At 36.9% G+C, this 18648-nt stretch overlaps 1 protein-coding gene across 4 annotated transcripts in view; it reads right to left on the reverse strand.

The window, feature by feature from the left end:
• Positions 1–232: 232 nt before the first annotated feature.
• LOC308279160 (integrator complex subunit 6-like) overlaps positions 233–18648 on the reverse strand; it is a gene marked incomplete at both ends in the record, with an annotated part of 68567 nt that continues 50151 nt past the window's right edge. The window contains 9 exons of one of the 4 annotated variants that reach the window (XM_080719148.1): positions 233–265; positions 941–977; positions 1334–1427; positions 2475–2849; positions 5525–5762; positions 7797–7939; positions 8946–9069; positions 10152–10370; positions 13634–13728. In XM_080719148.1, the coding sequence (XP_080575274.1) occupies positions 233–265; positions 941–977; positions 1334–1427; positions 2475–2849; positions 5525–5762; positions 7797–7939; positions 8946–9069; positions 10152–10370; positions 13634–13728 (1358 nt within the window). Of the gene's footprint in view, positions 266–871; positions 978–1333; positions 1428–2474; positions 2850–5524; positions 5763–7796; positions 7940–8945; positions 9070–10151; positions 10371–12545; positions 12657–13633; positions 13729–18648 lie in introns of those variants that run through there. The other 3 variants (XM_080719146.1, XM_080719149.1, XM_080719147.1) reach the window with 3 other exon arrangements.

Consider the following 18648-nt stretch of genomic DNA (forward strand, 5'->3'; position numbering starts at 1 on the left):
GTGAAAATCAATAAAATGATTTATTTAATATATGCAAAGCCAACATCTCTTTGAACCCATCAATTTTTACAAATCAGTACAAACATAACAATACTGCTCCATATAAAATTTTGTATGAACATTAAAGGAAATATGCACATTATTTTTTCTTTTAGTGCTTCCAAAGCACACAATGTACAAACAAGTCCACTTAAAGACTTTCTGTCGTCACATGCAAAAAAAATGTCTGAGGTTAGGGGAGCCTCAGGTATACTTTGTAATATCTCTAGACAAAATAGAAGAAGGTTGGAGGTAGATTGTTTGGTGACTCCCTGCTCATTCCCACAGAGATATATAAGTTACCCAAATAGCAGCTTTTACTCTTTGATTCAAACTATCCTGAATATTGCATTATTTAAAAGGCACATCTAGGAATTATTGAAAACTCTGTTCAACACACAGAAGATCACTGCTTTGATTCTATATGCTTATTCTTTCTGAAAGACATAGGAAGAACACCAAGGAATGTTCTTGCAGGGGCCCCTAATCACTCTGAAAATCCCTGGAATGGCAAAGCTCAAATGAGCGAGCCCTTATTATCTGGGTAGGGCCAGCAATGTTTTATGAATTGCGCCTGCTGAATTAACACTATCATCTTCCTCAACTGAGAAAAGAAGCAACAGAACAAAAAACTGACACTTTCAACAAAAATTCTTAAGGGAAGAGCTCAGATTTTCCCGCCAGATCACTGTAAAATAACAAAGCTCCACTGCTTTTTCTTAGACACTGAAAGGCAATTTCCTTGACTCAAACATTCTAGGAAGCTTCAATAATATCTTGATCAATCCTGAAACACAGAAATCTTGGCCTTTTTTTCTCACTGGTCTTTGCATTAACATGATGACCTGCTGTTGATGTGAATAACACTGTTGAGGTGATGGAAGTCTATTTTTTCTAATACCTTCTCAAGGTACTGAATTAAGACTCGTCTTTTAAACCTGAAAGTAAAGAGAAATTTTCTTGACCAAAGGATACTTAGAGAACTAATAATGTGCAAGGCACCTATGTGATACAAACTGGAGTTTGATTCTACACGGGAATGTAAAATTTGTCCTCATGGCATTATTATGTACTTTAGCAGATACTAAAAGTGCTGAGGGTCCTATCTCACATCAGTCTAGGATTAATGAGTTAGACTCAGGTACTATCAATCCAAATACCTATAAAGACAGACTTAACTATGAATTAAGACCAATGTTTGAGAATGTCAAGGCAGACCCTATTCCTCTTTTTCTCACAGTGGACCCTACTACTAAAATAAAACATACGCTGGAGAGTTCTTGTTTATACCCACCTTGCAGCTTCCTTGATGGTAAATTCAACAAATTGTTTCTTTATCTCCAGAGGTCCTTGCACATCTTCAAGCAAAACGAAAATTCTGTCATACTCTGAAGATATTTAAAAAAAAACTTTAGTATTTTAAAAATATGAATGTGAAATAAAATTCAGTCATTGTATATCTATCCTCAGTAATCATTCTTCATGGATGAAAAGTTAAATATGGTCATTATTTCAAACACTCAAATCAAAAGGCCTGTACATATCTACTAAGAAAACTCTTGTAACTACCAACTAAATGCGGAAGGCTGAATAATGGCAGACCAAAACTGCCTTAATCCCTGGAGCCTGTGAACATGATACCTTAAATACCTTATTTGGAGATCCAATTGAGTTAAGGATCTTGAGATGAGGAAATTATCCAGGTTTTATGTGTGTGGTGCAAATGTAATTACAAGCATCCTTATTAAGATGTAACAGTAAAAGTCAGAGAGAACATAGGCAAAAAGACAGGAATAGAGGTCAGAGAGGAGAAAAAAGTGTTAATGCTGCTCACTCAAAGATGGAGGAAGGGGATATGAGTCAAAGAATACAGGCAGCTTTTAGAAGCTGGAAGACATTCTCCTTAGAGCCTCCAGAAGGAATGCTGGCCTGCCAACACCTTCATTTTAGCTCAGTGAAAATATCTTCAGAATTCTGACTTCCAGAACTGTAAAATAACAAATTGTTTTTGTTTTTTCTTTGGCACTGGAGATCGAACCCAGGGGCATTCTACCATCGAGCTATACCCCAAGCCATTTTAATTTTTATTTAGAACAGGATCTCACTGGCTACCTGTGAACCTGTGATACTATTGTCACAGGCTCCTAAGTTCTGAGATTTCAGGCATATATCACCACACCCTTCTAAATTTGTGTTGTTTTAAACTACAAATTTTGTGACAATGTATTATCATGGTAAAAAGGAAACTATTACAATATGCAAGGGGGAAGATGATTGCATCTTTTTAGTTAAATCCAGAGAGAATTTTTTTAAATTATGTGAAAACCCAATATTGCCCAGAAATGCAACTCAAGAGGTAGCTTGTGTCTATTCTGAATCACACAATGAGAGGAACTTCCCATTGTATTATTGATAGAAGCTCCTTCACTACTTACTTCGTCCAAACTTTCGAACTTCCTTCATTAACTGATGTTTTATATCAGCATTGATTCCTTGTGCCATTGCAGGGGTGATTTGCAATGTATTTGGTACAGTCCCCAAAGTAGATGACACTGTAAGTTTTTGGTCATCTACAGAGGGACTGCAGTTTTTGGCTCCTCCTATAAGTACGTTATTACCAGGTTTGTGAATCAGTCCATCTTTCCTGATACTATTGAAGTCATCAGACAGAGAATCCATTTGGCTGGGTGGAATACCATCTCCTGCCACATTCATAAGCTCTGTTGGAGCAGATTTTGAGAAGAAACCATCAGGTTGGGTTTGCCCATTTTCCATCTTCTCTTCATGGCCATCAGGAATGACAGTGGTATCTGGCAAGCAATTTGAGATGTTAAGCTGTGAGAAGGTACAGTATGTCAATCCCATGAGAACATTGCTGTGCTCATCAGGTGTTTTTTTTTTAATTGGGGATTGAACTTGGTAGTAGTCTACCTCTGAGCTATACCCCCAGCCCTTTATATTTCTAGTTTAAAACAGAGTCTCATTAAGTTGCTGAAGTTTGTCTCAAACCTGACATCCCAAGTCTCACCTTTCCAAGTAGTGGAATTACAGGCATGTGCCACCTCGCCCCACTACTAGTCAGTTTTAAGGATATTATTTATTTTATAAAGCAGAAGGATGTATGAGGTAGAGAAGAGATCCCTCAAACTGATCTCAGGAAGAAAATATAAGACCACTTTCATCTCTCTTGCTACTGTGAATACAATTGAATCCAACATATTGCAATGAATAAAGAAACATCCACAGCAATGTGGCTTTATGCTTTAGTGTCAGCCGGTTACAATTTACAAAATGAAAAGCAGCAAGTCCCACACTATGTCATGATTTCTCAAAGTCATATGTTAACTGTCATAGTTTACAGCTTTCAACCAGATAACTTATGTAGACTACATTCTGCTTCCTGACTACATCAATTACTCTGAAAAAATAGTTATGGCCATGAGGCTGAACACCATCTATATTTCATTACCAAAATCCCTAACTGCATATAATTCTTTTCATCCCTCTCTTCTTTGTCAAGAAATGGGTTTGCTTTTTCTCCATGTCTGACACTTCTATGTCATTTACTTTTCTGCTGTGGCAGGAGCTGGGGATCAGCACTGAACAGGACAGACTTCGGAAGCAGTACCGGCCCTGATGGGCTTACACCATCCTGAGGGAGTCAGGCAGGAAGTGTGCAGTGAGCCACAGAGCCTCCCTGGCTGGACTGTGTTGCGTGGAAGTGATGAGGGACGGAGAGGGAGCAGCAGAGGGGCCCCAGTGGTGGCAGGGCCTTCTGGGTTGTGTCCTCTGAGCGGAGCCTGCAGACGAGACAGAACCAGTCTGTGCAGAGGCAGAGGGACAGTGCCAGGCTGCAGTGAGGGCAAGAACAGGGGCCAGAGCGGGAACCTGCTGGGGACCATGTAGTGAAAGGCAGAGGCAGAGAGAATGAAAGGAATTTGACAAGACTCTTACAAGGAGAGGATGGTGGGACCAAGCTCTGCAGGCCTTATGGAGCACAGTCAACTCAGTTTGTGTTCTGAGTGCTTAGCAAAGTGGAAAATGGGTTTACAGGATCAATACAACATGATCATATTTACCTGTTGCAATCATCCCTCTGGCTACAGAGCAAGAATGAGTTAGAAGTAAGAATGGGAAGTAGGGTGATTAGAAAAGTATGGATTCAATGTATGAAGAGAAATGGTGGGATACAGGGATTATAGTAAAAGTCAAATTTTTCCAGACCTGACAAATGAATGGAAGTGAGAAAAGAATAAAAGAAAAACCATTTTGACTCTAAGGCCTGTAACCTGAACCACTGGGTAAATAATAGTGCAAGGGCTGGGCAGCAGCTAGAATTCTATTGCCCTTGAGAGTGGGCTATGCCCAGTTCTTCCTGTCTCTGATTCAGTAATGTCAGATTGATAACTTGGCATCAATAATATCAGCATAATTTCCACTATGGAAATATTTGAACACTGCAGTGTAGAATTTCTCTACCCTCCTCACTCCACATGTGCTACAACTTTATCAGCACACCACTGGATGATGTCATTAGCTGCCATGCAGAAGGATGTCAGCAGAGCTAGTCTGGAGATGAGCAAGTTTGAGAGTACAGTTGAAACATATGAAACTTAATGAGTTCTGTATGTCAACTAGACAGCTAAATGGAGATACCCTGTCCATGGTTAAGTCAGAGTCTGCAATTGAAGAATGAGTTGTAGTCTAAAGTGATAAGTACTGGAGTTGTTGAAATAGAAATAAAATTTAAATGCACAAGACTTCATGAAATAACCTAGAAAGAGAGTACAGTAAAGAAAACACAGCATTGAGCTTCAGGTACCTACAATATCTAGAGGTGAGAAAGGAGGGGAGAAAACTGAAAATGAGGTTGGAAAGGAGTCATTCTTAAAAGGAAAAAAACCTAGATGTCTGGGAATTCATGAAGGGTTCCATAGCAGAGGGAGTGAACAACTGTGCCAGATGCTTGTGAGAAGGAATGGCAATCTGCAGCAGATACTAGGTGACCCTAAGAAGGGTTTCAGTGTGGTTCATGAGGCAGATACCATATTGCACTGGATTAGAATATAGATAGGAGGTGACATCTGCACACACACTCCCTGTTGAGCCCATTTGCTCCTATTGCCTCAGAAACCTGCTTTATCTCACGCTTGCAGCCGCTCCAAATGGTTGCAGCAAATATAATCTTAATAGTCCATTTCTCCATTAAATACTGTGTTATTTCCTTACAAAGTCATGCATTCATTACTAAGCACTATTTACTTTGCCATCATGGATTACTTTCCCTCCTCATGAAGACTGAAATCCTTAAAACAAGAACTCCACTCCCCATGAGGCCTGTTGTACCTTTCACATAGACAATTTAATAATGGTTTGCTTCATGAACAAAAACTGAACACAAAAAAGGAATGCAAAGGAAAATACAATCATTTAGCATCTTAGTCCTCTAGGAGCCAATAAGGAAATCACAACCAGTACTCTATACCTGGATGTGTAAGCACTGGTTCTATGAGGTTTGGATAAGATGGAAAGCACAAGGAGGCTGAGAGTATTCCCTTTCCACTCATGTGGTTAGTTACAGTAGGTGGCATTTGTGGTTTCTTCAACTGCAGGGGCATAGTCCTTCTTTTTTTAGATGACATAGGACTGTTGGGTTCTCCAGGACGCTTTACTTTGTTTTGTGGCCCTGCTAAAAACTCATCTGCTTCATCAATCATCATTCCCTAAAAAAATATCAAGACATATTCCATTAAAGACATGAACTCCACTGTCAAAAAATTGTATACATTGTTCATATGCATATACAATTAGTCACCCAGTACGTTATTTATAAGCCGAGGATTTACCAACTATGATTTAGAAAGTATAAGTCAGTATAAATTAGGTCTGGGAGTGTAACCCGGAGGTAGAAGGGCTACCAGGAACCCCAGTACCACCAAAAAAAAAAGTGCAACTCAACTTTAATCCAGTCTAAGTGGAACAAGTAGAAAATGAGTATACAAGGTGTTATTCCAGACCAAATATACCACAATAATGATCAATCAGAAAGCCTAAGGAATGAGAAGTTTTATCAACCAAAATGGGATAAACCAAGTTTATATAAATCTTCTTTTTTGGAGAAATATAAATTGAATTAAACATTGTTAGGGAAAATAAGTTCATCATTGGTGCTTTTGTACATTAAATTCATTATTAAGAAACACTGATTATCATTGTACAGAATGCTACATGTTAGATGGCGAAAGGTAGGTGGATAAAAAGTGTAATTCCTCTACCCACAGCTTCAAATATGGACTAAAATTTGTCTGTCTGGGTGCTCCACAGGGAGTGAGGAGGCTTTTAATGCTTGTGGATAAATAAGAGATGAGAATAAGCAGCACAGAAGGTTAGCTAAAAATTTTTGTCATGAAAGGATCACCCAAGAGTATGTACCATATATATATATATGTGTGTGTGTATATATATATGTGTGTGTGTGTGTGTGTGTGTGTGTGTGTGTATTATACTCTTATTAATGCACTGTAATTATATATATGTGTGTCTATTATACTTTTATTAGTGCATTATAATTATACATCATAGTAAATTTCAAAGTGACACAAGCATACATGCATACAGCACTTGGTGTATTCCCCCAGATCCCACCTTGTTACCCACTCTTCCTTGTACATAATTAGTGAGATACCTTCATGTACAGACAACATTATTTGAACTGTTTCTTTAATCAGTTCTCCTTTTTCTCCTCCCTATGTCCCTCTCCCAACCCTCTTCCTATTTTACTGGCCTCTTTATTAATTTTCCAAAGTCTCTTTCTTATTTCCTCTGACAAAATTATGATAATAATTCCTAAAAGGAATCCCCCCCCACAAACTATATAAAAAGGGGAAAACATTTTCATTGAACATTTACTACATGTCCAGTATATTCTAAACAGTGTACGTGCACTAACTCAGTATTCTATATAGCTCTGCTTCTTAGGTATAATTATTATCCTCAGTGTTACAAATGAGGAGACTAAGGCACAGAATATAAAAACAAACTTCAAATAATTGAGGATTGGGGTACAATGGATTCCTTCTGAATTCAGTTTTATTACAAAGAAGATTATTACATGCTTTGTGTAATAATCTCCATGGTTTTATTATTAATGGTGTTCTCTGTGAGTGCAGATATAATCCCATTTGTTTTCACGTTAAATGACCAAGTCAGTACGTCACACCCACACACATTTAGATGTCTAGTAGGACCATTCAAATTAAGTGACACCACTTAGTGATTCATATTTCAAAGGACACACTCATCACTAGATGGAGTACCACCAATCTGAATCATGGAAATAAGAAAATAATTGGTGACCTCACTATGAAAGGAATTGATGTGTGGTGGTGGAAATGCATAGACTCTAGAGCCAGAAAGATATGGATTTAAATTCTGGCTCTTATGAATTCTGTCAGTGCTTTGACATTTGACCACTGTAAGTCTTGACCTGATAATGAATAGACAGTAATATTCACCTAGCAAAATAGTGGTAAGTATTAAAATGTAATAGTTTAAAACACCTGATTCTATTAGGTACTCAATTAAAAGGAGCTATTATTTTACTCAACCAATACCTTGCATCCAGAGGCTCCCACTTTCCATCCATGAAAACACCTGTTGTCACATTTTATCTTTGATTTGTATTCACCTTACTGAATAAAAGGAAATTATATCAAGAATGTTACAGTTTAGAGAGAGATAGAAATAGGCATCCTTACCTTCTTATCTTGTTTAAATGGATTGCCAAAAGTATGAAGCCTTTTTGGTTGATCTGGATCAATCTCTCGTAGTGGGGAAGCCAATGTCTTTAGATATTCCTGATAATTACCCATTTGTGCAACTGGAACACTATGAAGGGAATCTGCAAAATCACCAGCAAAGAAATTGATGCTATACAATTGAAGCATATGTCTCCTATGAGAGGACGTGATCATTGTTTTGTCTAGCAATGTGTATCTTGATATCAAATCAAGTCTATATTCTCCAATCTAATATTCTAGGATCTAGAACCATTTTTCTTCCTCCCAATCATTAGTCTACCATTACTACTGCCTTCAGACTCACATTTCTATGACTCTTCCAACCAGATTTGTAGTATAAGGGCTGACCTTTTTATACTACAACCCCAACTCAAAAACACCATGTACTCCGTGCATTCCAAAGAGCCTAGGCCCCCTAGGGTTATCTTATCATGCAGAGAGCCTTAGGAGACCCTGACCTATGAGGACTTGATTAAATATGTAGGCTGTCTTCCTAGAAAATCCCCCTTTCATACAAAACTTAGTAATTTTATAGATTCAGCTAAGTTAAGATTTGTTCATTATATTGGAAGGATGTACCTGTTTAAAATAAACAAAATAGAGTAAATGGAAATTGCAGACAGTCACATTTCTTCTGAATACAATCCAGTTAATTTGTTTCATAAAAATGAGGGATACTCTACTGATTTAATACAGTATGTATTAATTACATACTGTAGCGTGTCTGGTTGTGCAAGTTGGGAAATGTGACAAATCTAGGTTCTGCTACTTTGGGCTAAATCTGGAAAAACTATGTAAATACTCATTGTCAGTTTCAATGCCCATAAGTGGGCATTAAAAGGGTATTGATATCCTGGGGCTTTTTAAGGCTCATAAGAACTAATGCACAGAAGCAAGGCAAGTGTGGTAAATGTGCTGATTAATGCATGCTTGCCTTTAAACTTGAGAAAACTAAACTGTACTGAGCTCATGTAGGGATTCAATGAAAACAGACTTTCAAAACATTAAATTGTTGCAAAATATTTTACCTACTCTTTATGCAATAAACATTTTCATGTAAGCCATGCATGGCATTTCCTAATGAAATGTATTCTGTTGTATATTTACCTTCATCTTGTCCAACAATAAACTTGTGTGTTTTCAGCAGATTGGATCTCATTCTGGTCAACTGGTCCAAAAGACCTCTACGTGGAATATCATAAGCATTTCTGTAAGTTTGAGGTTTCAAATCCTATTTGAAATGCAATGAATACTTTGTTACTCCTGAGGCTTCTGACGTAAAAATACAATACTTAACCATCTTAAGATCTTATTGAAGTGAGCTATAATTAATATAATTACAGTAGATTTTTTTCCAGTGGATAATTTCCATTTGTTTTTTTTTTCTGATTTCTAACATACCCACAAAGTATTAAAGCCACTGGGAATAGCCCTTTTCAAGTATATTATTTGATATACTTGAGACTTAATAGCTGTGGCTGCCTTGCAAGACCACGGCTTGTCATATGGATTTATTCCTCTAGCAGAAATGGAGATGGGCTTCTAGAACCTCCCTACAGGACAGCAATGGATGAACCCATTGCTAGGCATCCAGCTGCAGTGCTTCAAGGATCTGCTGCAGCACCTAGCTGAGACATGCTGGATACCCACAGTCTGGGACTGAAACTGGTGAGGTACTGCCAACATGGACCATTTCCATGAGAAACTTGGCACCTAAGGTCCCTGGGGGCTGGCCCAGACTTTCTCCAAGCCGCACCAATGTCTGAGCCTCTTTTTGTCTCTGTCTTCCTTCCTGCCCCCTCCCCTCACAAATGCTAGATCAGCACAATGACCTGGAGGCTCTCCCCTTTATCTTTTACAGGTATTACCTCCCCCAATCATATCTCATATATTTAATTCCATCTTGGCCTCTGGAACAGGTCAATTCCCAAACTGCTCCATTAATAACTACTAACTCCAAGCTTGTGTGGTGGCACATACTTATAATCCCTGTACTCGGGAGGCTAAAACAGGAAAGGATTACAGATTTGAGGACAGCCTCAGCAATGTAGTGAGACTCTCAGCAATCTAGTGAGACCCTGTTTCAAGACAAAAATAAAATATGGCTGGGGGTAGAAGGGCTCAGAGGTAGAATGTCCCAGGTTAAATGCCAATCACATGCACACACACACACACACACACACACACACACACACACACCTAGTAACTCCAAAAGAGGACTGTCATTATTTCACAATTAATGTAACATAAATAACATTAATGTATGAGACATGAGACAGGTTCAAACAAATACCTCTTAATGCCACAATTTACCTTGTTTAAGAGTCCTACTTGGAAGCCAGCAAATTCTTTGGTATTCAATTCTGTTAATCTTAGTGTGGTTTCTCCTGTAATTTCTTTCAGTAGTTTTCTAAAATTTTTATTATGAGCCAAGGACACACCACCTCCAGAGTGATTTTTCACTTTGATACCAATTTCCAGGGGAGGTTTCTTCCCCACTGATGCTAGTATTCGTTCTGACTCTAGTTTGGTCTAAAATGAAAGTACACAGTAAGTTATGAAAACATATACCTTGTCACTGTCATTTTTACTACTTAAGAAAGATAATACTTCAGTAACCCCACAGAAAAACTTTCAATTTCAAATCACACAAAAACATAAAATTAAACATTTTCTTGTGTTTCTCTGTACTACAGCAAAAAGAGAGGGGGCTGGAAAGGCAAATAATATATTTTGTCTCTTGTCTAGTGTCAAAATTATGGCTGAATCATGAAAAGAATGAAAACCATTGATAAAATTGTATTCATAGACATATGAAGCATATCTTCTTACTGTAAAATCTATTCTAAACACATGAATTTCAGACCTAGACATAAGTGCTTAAGACTCCATATTTATATACACAAATGAGTGCTAAAAGTTAGATTATATTGACTGGAATTATATCTAAAACTACATTTTTGGACAACAAAAAACTTCTTAAAATGTAATACTTAACAAGTACTGCCCAGAAAATAATTTGTAACATGTACTCAATATGTTTCTCACTAACTTATAATAAAAATTTTTCTTTATAAGAATTATTTAACTTTATTGATTTTGCTTAAGGATTTATGGTAGCAAGATATTTGATATATTTTGTTTTATATGCATTTGAGATGGTTCAAGGAACACTTGTGACATAGTAAAGTAGCAATTGAATTGATAATTAGAGCTATCTTAAGTTAGTCATTGCCTTTTTCTAATAGATAAAGTTCCACCAATGTCCAATAAGCCCAAAATAATGTTAGATTTCTTGTGGTTTGGTCAGAGATATTTATTTTCTCTTATTTTGGGGATTGCATATATGTTTATAGCTCCAAAAATTCTTAAGTCATGAAATGTGAGATAAGAGCAAATGAAGGGTTTGTTTCCTTAAATGATCCTGAAAACTCATTCGTAAATTTATACAGATAATGTGCCCCAGAAGATTCCAGAAATTGCATCAGCTTTAATTCTGTTCACTATTCTTCCTTGTGGCCATACCCTGCTGCCATAGCCTTAAAGGCTTAAGGTAAGCATCAATTTAAAAAACAATAAATAGAAAAATAAATAACCAGACCAAAACACAGAAATAACAAAAACCTATCAGAAGAGAAAAATAGGGGTTAGGAGAACACTTGGTAGATCAGATCTCTAGTTTTGCTTTTACTTTCTTTTGCATTTTTGAGCACACTGGACCAGGAGGAGCTGGTAAGCTCCAGATGATATTTAGGTTTTTGCCAGTTCCTGGTAAGCCATGTCAGCATCCCAGTTGTGGAGTCCTTTTGGTCCGTTAGTGTAATTAGACCAATTTGAAGCACTATAAGTTCTTCCAAAAATGCTACTACTATTTCCTACCTGAGAATACATTTGTGCATAAGATAGTAAAACTGCTACATTAATTTATCAAACATAACATAAAACAATTATATGGCAGTAGAGCTCTAACTTAATAGTTCCCAAACATTTCCATCCTACAAGAATGGGCTAGGTAGAGGTGAGAAGTATGAGGGTGAGTGGAGGATGAGGTACTAATAGAGAGGGGCAGGCAAGGGACAAGGTGAATAATGGTAAATGAGGTGGGGTATAAAGGAACAGGTGTAGGGCAAAGAGAGAGGAGACTGAACTCCACTCTCCAAGTCCCCTTGGAGCCTATCACCCTCTATTTTGTAGAACACTGGTCTCATCTCCCCCCTCTCCAGGGAAAAGCAGACAGCCATTTATCCAAGGGCTAGCATATGAGTCTAAGCCCTTCACGCGCTGCCTAAAATAAATTTCAGGCAAAGTCATTTAATCACACTAGGCCTCAGTGTGCTGACCTACAAAGGGGGATGCTCTAGCCCAAAGCGATTCAAGGAGAAATTAGGTTGAGGATAGACAAAATGTGACCCTCAAGAGAATTATATTAAGCCTCTTCCTCTCTTAGGCCACAAATATCAGCCAGCTTTTGGGCAAGACAAACTGTCAGGCAGAAGGAGAGATGGTACAGCATCAAATGATACTGACAGACCCTTAACTGCAGTTTAATGGTGAAGCTAGAAGCCACAGAGAATCACGTTATTATTAATCCATAAAGTGGAGAGATATATACACATTTAATTTGAAAAATTACAATTACACTAAAGAATAAGGAAATGCACTTCTCAGGGCAAAGGATTTTTGTTTGTTTGTTTTTACCAATACTACCTGTTGGCTGAGTTTTTTAAGGTAAGAGATAACACTGTAACTAAGTCCACAATCTAAATTATCTGATATCAGATTTGGAGCTCCCATCATCCTTAGTGCTTTCTTTAATGGCTATAAGGAAACAAAATACACAACAGTAAGAATAGAATAAATCTTAAAATACTCAAAGTTTAGTCATAAGGGGCAAAGGACATGATTCATTTCTTAGAAGTCAAGGTGCTGCACATAAAACCAAACATGGAACATTAAAAAGTGGCAATGAAAATAGCAGAGAAGTAAGGAGCAGAAAGTAAAAAAAATCAGAAGAGAGTGGGATAAGAAGAGCAAGTAATAGCAAATTCAAACAAGTAAATTGCTTTCATATTTCCCAAGTCACAAAATCATTTTACATTGCATTTTATTGCCGACCCCATCCCTGCCATGATCAATACTACCACACCCCAATTTTTCCTCACATTGGCACCAATGAAGATACCTTTTCACCTCTAGAACTTGACTTTGAGTTATTTTGTCAACCTCTGAAATAGCTTTGAGAATCTGGATTTAGATTTAGATTTTATCAACAGTTCAAAATCATCATAAATGTTTTCCCCAAAATTATAAAAACCAAAATGAAGCCAAGGAATGTTTTACTGTGCCTATACTTTAGGGAGTGCTTAAGGCACATTCAACAGACAATAAACAACGATAACATCTTCAAAAATTTGCTTTCAGAGGGAAACCCCACGTTGAGAATTTCTAGAGTTAAAAAGGGAAGTTAGTGTGACAAAGGAATAGAGACCTTTTTATTGTTACATTCCAAAATTACAATTTTGTATGGTTAGCTTTAATTAGAGAAACACAGACGTGTTTCATGAAAATAACCATGGCAGTTAAAAGAAACAAAACAGAGAAAACAGAGCTCTTTTGTGTCATCATGCCATCTCTATTCTCTTATGTGTGGTTTGAGAAGGCAATGACTACACAAATGTCTATGAAATAAACAGATAATTATCTAATTGCAGGGGCAAAGCTTTTGATTCATTAACATTTTCATGACAAGGATCATCATTGACACAGTTAATATGTATATACACATCAATACATACTAATAAGTAATATGGAGGCAGAGTTTTTAAGTAGCTGTCAAAAGCCTGTCGCCACTTCAGATTTGGCTTAAGCTTGTGAACTTTAAACAGGTCATCTGTAACAGAAAATCAAGTAAAATGTTATATTATTCCAGCTCTGAATTCCAAGACCCAGATCAAGAAGCTTACATTGACAAATCAGATTTTAGTTACACGAGATGCATATTTCATTGTAATATATTGTTTTTTGGATGGTTGTATTTTTTTTAATTAGATATAGATGGTCCCCAATTCAATAATAGTTCAACTTAATTTTTTTTACTTTGCTATGATACAAAAGTGATTTGTATTCTGTGGAAACTCAACTTCCAATTTTGACTTTTGATCTTTTCCCAGCCTAGAGATAACACAGCGTGATTCATCCATGCTCACAATGCTGGGCAGCAGCAGTGAGCTGCAGCTCCCCATTGGTCAGTCACTGGATAACCAGGGGAAATGACTGACACTCTACAGCGTACTAGTGTTGTGAAGCTAGGATGATGAGTAAGTTAGAGATATTAGATGCATGTTCCACCTATAGTGGATTTATAGCACTTAACTTCATCATAAGTCAAGGAGTATCTATATTGTATTTGTCTAGAAAGTGCAACAAATTCTCAAGTTATATATCCCTCTCTGTCCACAGAGCTACAGAAAATACAATATTAAAATATTGACTCTGATTCACTTCAACTACTTTACTGATCTATTACATACTGGTAACTCTACTGTAATCATTTTCACCTGAGGGTGGCTCCACAGTCACTGGTCTATGAAATATCGTTTCTTTCATTTAAACATAGAGGATGTTATTCTTTTTGATGAAAGGTCAAAGTAAAGAGACTTTACAAAGCATATGAGAACAAAAGTTAAGCCTCTAATTTCTAGGCAAGGCGGGGCAAACTCTAAATTAGATTTGGGATTCTCTTAATTGGTTCATTTTTTGTTTAACTTTATTGCTCACCCTCTATATGTATTTGCTTTCGGTGTTCAAGTATTTTGAGCCAAACTTTGTGTCATTTAACTATTAGTTTGGGGATGATAATGAAAGCACATAAAGATGCTATATTGAAGTTAAGAATTCCATACATTAATTATTTAAAATATAAATATACATTAATTATTTAAAATATAAATTTAATTATTTTAATATTCTAAATATATTATCCATATTGTATGAAAAGTTTGGAACATATAATTATTTCTTCATACTTTATTTCTTACCATTTATAAAAAAATTTCCAATTTAGTAATTCAAAATTGGTATCCATAAGTCAGGAGTAGAAACACATACCTGTAATCCCAGTAATTGGGAGGTTGAGACAAGAGAATCACAGATTTGAGGACAGCCTAAACAATGTGATGAGACCCTTTATTTAAAACAAAAAATAAAATAGGGATGGGTGTGTAGCTCAGAAGTAGAATATCCTTGGGTTAAATCCCCAATATAAAAAATTGGCATCTGGAGACACGAACCTGCCACACACACTATAAAAATATACCATAAATTTATTCTCTATTTTATTTCTTTGGGTTTTATTAATTCTTTTAAAAAGTAAGTACTTCAATTTCAGAGAGAAAATCATGCATAATTTTTTTACAAATAGGACTATTCTTTGAAATTCTGAATTACTTTAGCTAAAAAAGGCAACTACATATTTTCTTCCTTTTAGTGCCACAATAAATAATTCATGCCTATTGAAACAAATTTAAATGAATTTACAGAGTCACAAAACATAGGTCATTTTGTTCTTTTGGTAAAGGGTAGATAGAACAAAAATATCTAAAGAAATTTCTGTTTCATTGCAGCATACTGGTCTTTTACAGACCATTCATCTTTTTATTTTTTCATCTATCATCTATCTATAATCTATCATCTGTCTATCACCTCTCTCCCCCTCTCTCTCTCTCTCTCTCTCTCTCTCTCTCTCTCTCTCTCTCTCTCTCTTTCTCTCTCTCTCTCTCTCTCTCTCTGTATGTGTCTGGTAATGGGGATTGAACCCAGGGGGATATTACCTCTAAGCTACACCCCCAGTCCCATTTTACTTTGAAACAAGTTTTGTTGTATTGCTTAATGCCTCACTAAATTGCTGAGGATGACAGTGAATCTGCAATTCTCCTGTATCAGCCTCTCGAGTACAGGAATTACAGATGTGCATCACCACAGCTGGCCTATTTCTTGAAAGAAAGAAACAAGACACCTTGGAAATATCCTGTTATATAGTGTGTTTGTATGTGGAAACTTTTGGGGATTAAGCAGATTTTTGGAAACTGCATGTGTAAATATTGGAAAGACTTTTATATATAAATAGATTAGATAACCAAAGTCAAGAATACTTTGTCTGACGGTCTGTCTCTCTCCCCCTTTTTGTTTTTTGTGGTACAAAGGATTAAACCCAGGGCCATTCTATCCCCAAGTCCTTTTTCTATTTTTTGTTTTGAAACAGAGTCACACAAGGTTGCTGAGGGTCTGTCTTGCTATGTTGCTGAGGCTGTCCTTAAATCTGTGATCCTCTTGTCTCAGCCTTGCAAGTACTGGGATTACACTTATATGTCACCACACCTGTCTACTTTTAATATCTCTTTTTTGTGGGTCTGGAGATGGAATCCAGAGGCATTTGACCTCCAAGCTATATCCCCTGTCCTATTTTTTATTCTTTATTTTGAAACAGGGTCTCACTGAGTTGCAGAGGGCCTCACTAAGTAGCTGAGACTGTCCACGAACTGCAATCCTCCGGTCTCAGCCTCCCAAATGCTGGGATTACAAGCATGCACCACCACGCCCGGCCCTTAACATATTTCTAAAACATAAAACAATGATACCGTGGGAAAATCTCTCCTTGTGAAAATTGGGACTGCTTCTCTGGGCTCTGTAGACAATGATGATAAGAGTATATTTCCTACAGGTACTACATTTATCCTGTCTCAACCTCCCAAATGCTGGGATTGCAAGCATGCAACACCATGCCCGGCTTACTTTTAATATTTCTAACAAGGCCAAGGACAATGATTCTGCCCAGGAGCTGGTTTAGTCTAATTATTCCTTGTTAGTTTTTTTAAAAATGAGGGTCAGAGCTGGGCATGGTGGCACACGCTTGTAATTCCAGCATTTGGGAGGCTGAGACCGGAGGATCACAGTTCGCGGACAGCCTTAGCTACTTAGTGAGGCACTCTGTAACTTAGTGAGACCCTGTTTCAAAATAAAGAATAAAAAAACAGGGTAGGGGGTTTAGGTAGGAGGTCAAATGCCCCTGGGTTTCATCCCCAGACCTGCAAAAAATGAGGGTCAGAAGAAGAAAGAGAATGTTCCATTGTCTAGATTAATAGTAAAAAGTGCATAATTTTTTATGGTACTGAGGATTGGATCCAGGAGCATTCTACCTCTGAGCTACGCTCTAGCCCTATTTAAGATTTATTTGGAAACGGGGTCCTGCTAAGTGGCTGAGGCTGTCCTCAAACCTGTGATCCTTCTGTCTCAGCCTTCCAAGTACTGAGATTACAGAGGTGTGTGCCACCATGTTGGCTAAGACCTCTTAGTGTGATACAACTTTATTTGCTACCTCTGTAGCTGAGAATATGATTTATTTTTATGCCTTTATTGGTGTATTGCAATTATATATCATAATGAGGCATAGAGTGATAGGAATACACATATGTACAATACTTGGAATATTTCTCCTCGGATCCCAAACCCCCTCCCTCCCCATACATGTCTTTGAAATTGGCATTGGTAATTTACAAAACATATATACCATTATTTCAACTGTTACCTTCTTTACATCTCCATCCCCCCTTATGCCTCTCCTTAAGCACCTCCATCACTTTGTTGGAGTCTTTGCTCCTGTATCAGAGGTTTCCCTATTTCCCAATTTCTCTCTAACTTCCACATTTGAAAGAAAACATACAGCTATGCACTTTTTGAGACAGGCTAATCTTTCTTAATATAATATTCTTCATCCATTTCCCTGTAAATAGAAATTTTGTTCTATATGCTGAAAAAATTCCATTGTGTATATAAATTTCTTGTGTGTATATACCACAGTTTTGTGACCCATCCATCTTTCCAAAGGAGTTGAAGTGAGAATATTATAAATATTATAAATAAAATGATTTCCATGTCCATTCCACATTTTAAAGTAGAGAAAATGAGAGTGTAAAATAAAAGTAAAATAATACTGTGAATATCTTAGAAGCTGCTATTTTCTCTACCAATTCCTTTTTCTCTGCTTTCTTCTTCAAAGAGAGGATGCATCTGGGATTTATTTCAAGTTCAGTTACTTTCTTAGTTGGGTGATAGATCAACTCACATTTTGAGCATCTATTTCATTTGTACAATACTATAACTGGGCGTAGTGGTGCATGCTTGTAATCCAGTACTTGGGAGACTAAGACAGGAGGATTGCAGGTTTGTAGCCAGCCTCAGCTACTTAGGTCCTCCACAACTTAATGAGACCCTGTTTCAAAGTAAGAAAAATAGAATAGGGATGGGGATGTAACTTGGAGGTATAATGCCCCTAGTTTCAATCCTCAGTACTGCAAAAAATAAAATTGTAAATAAATAAATAAAATGGTATAAGTGATAATTGCCTTACCACATTACTGTTCGGAGAACCACATTTTGTTTGAAAACAATCAAAACATTTTAAATTGTCAAGTACTAGATATACAGTGACTCATTCAAGTTAAATTATCTTCTGTTTAATCTCTCTTCTGACATATTTCCCTTTCTTCTTCCTGATTATAACTGATCTTAATACAGAATTGAATTTTAGTCCCTGGCAATATTTTTTTTAAAGTTTACTGAATATAGTATATGTAAGAAAAAGAAAAAAAGAACAGTTGTTACAAATGCCCTAATTTCTGTATTTATTGACAGGAAACACTACGACCACCACCAACAACAACAACAAAAAAAAATTCCAGCTGGGTACAGTGATACATGCCTTACATGCCTGTAAGCTACTCAGAAGGCTGAAGCCGGAGGATCAAAATTTTGA

Source organism: Muscardinus avellanarius, assembly GCF_963383645.1.
Source record: "Muscardinus avellanarius genome assembly, chromosome: X".
Taxonomy (NCBI): domain Eukaryota; kingdom Metazoa; phylum Chordata; class Mammalia; order Rodentia; family Gliridae; genus Muscardinus; species Muscardinus avellanarius.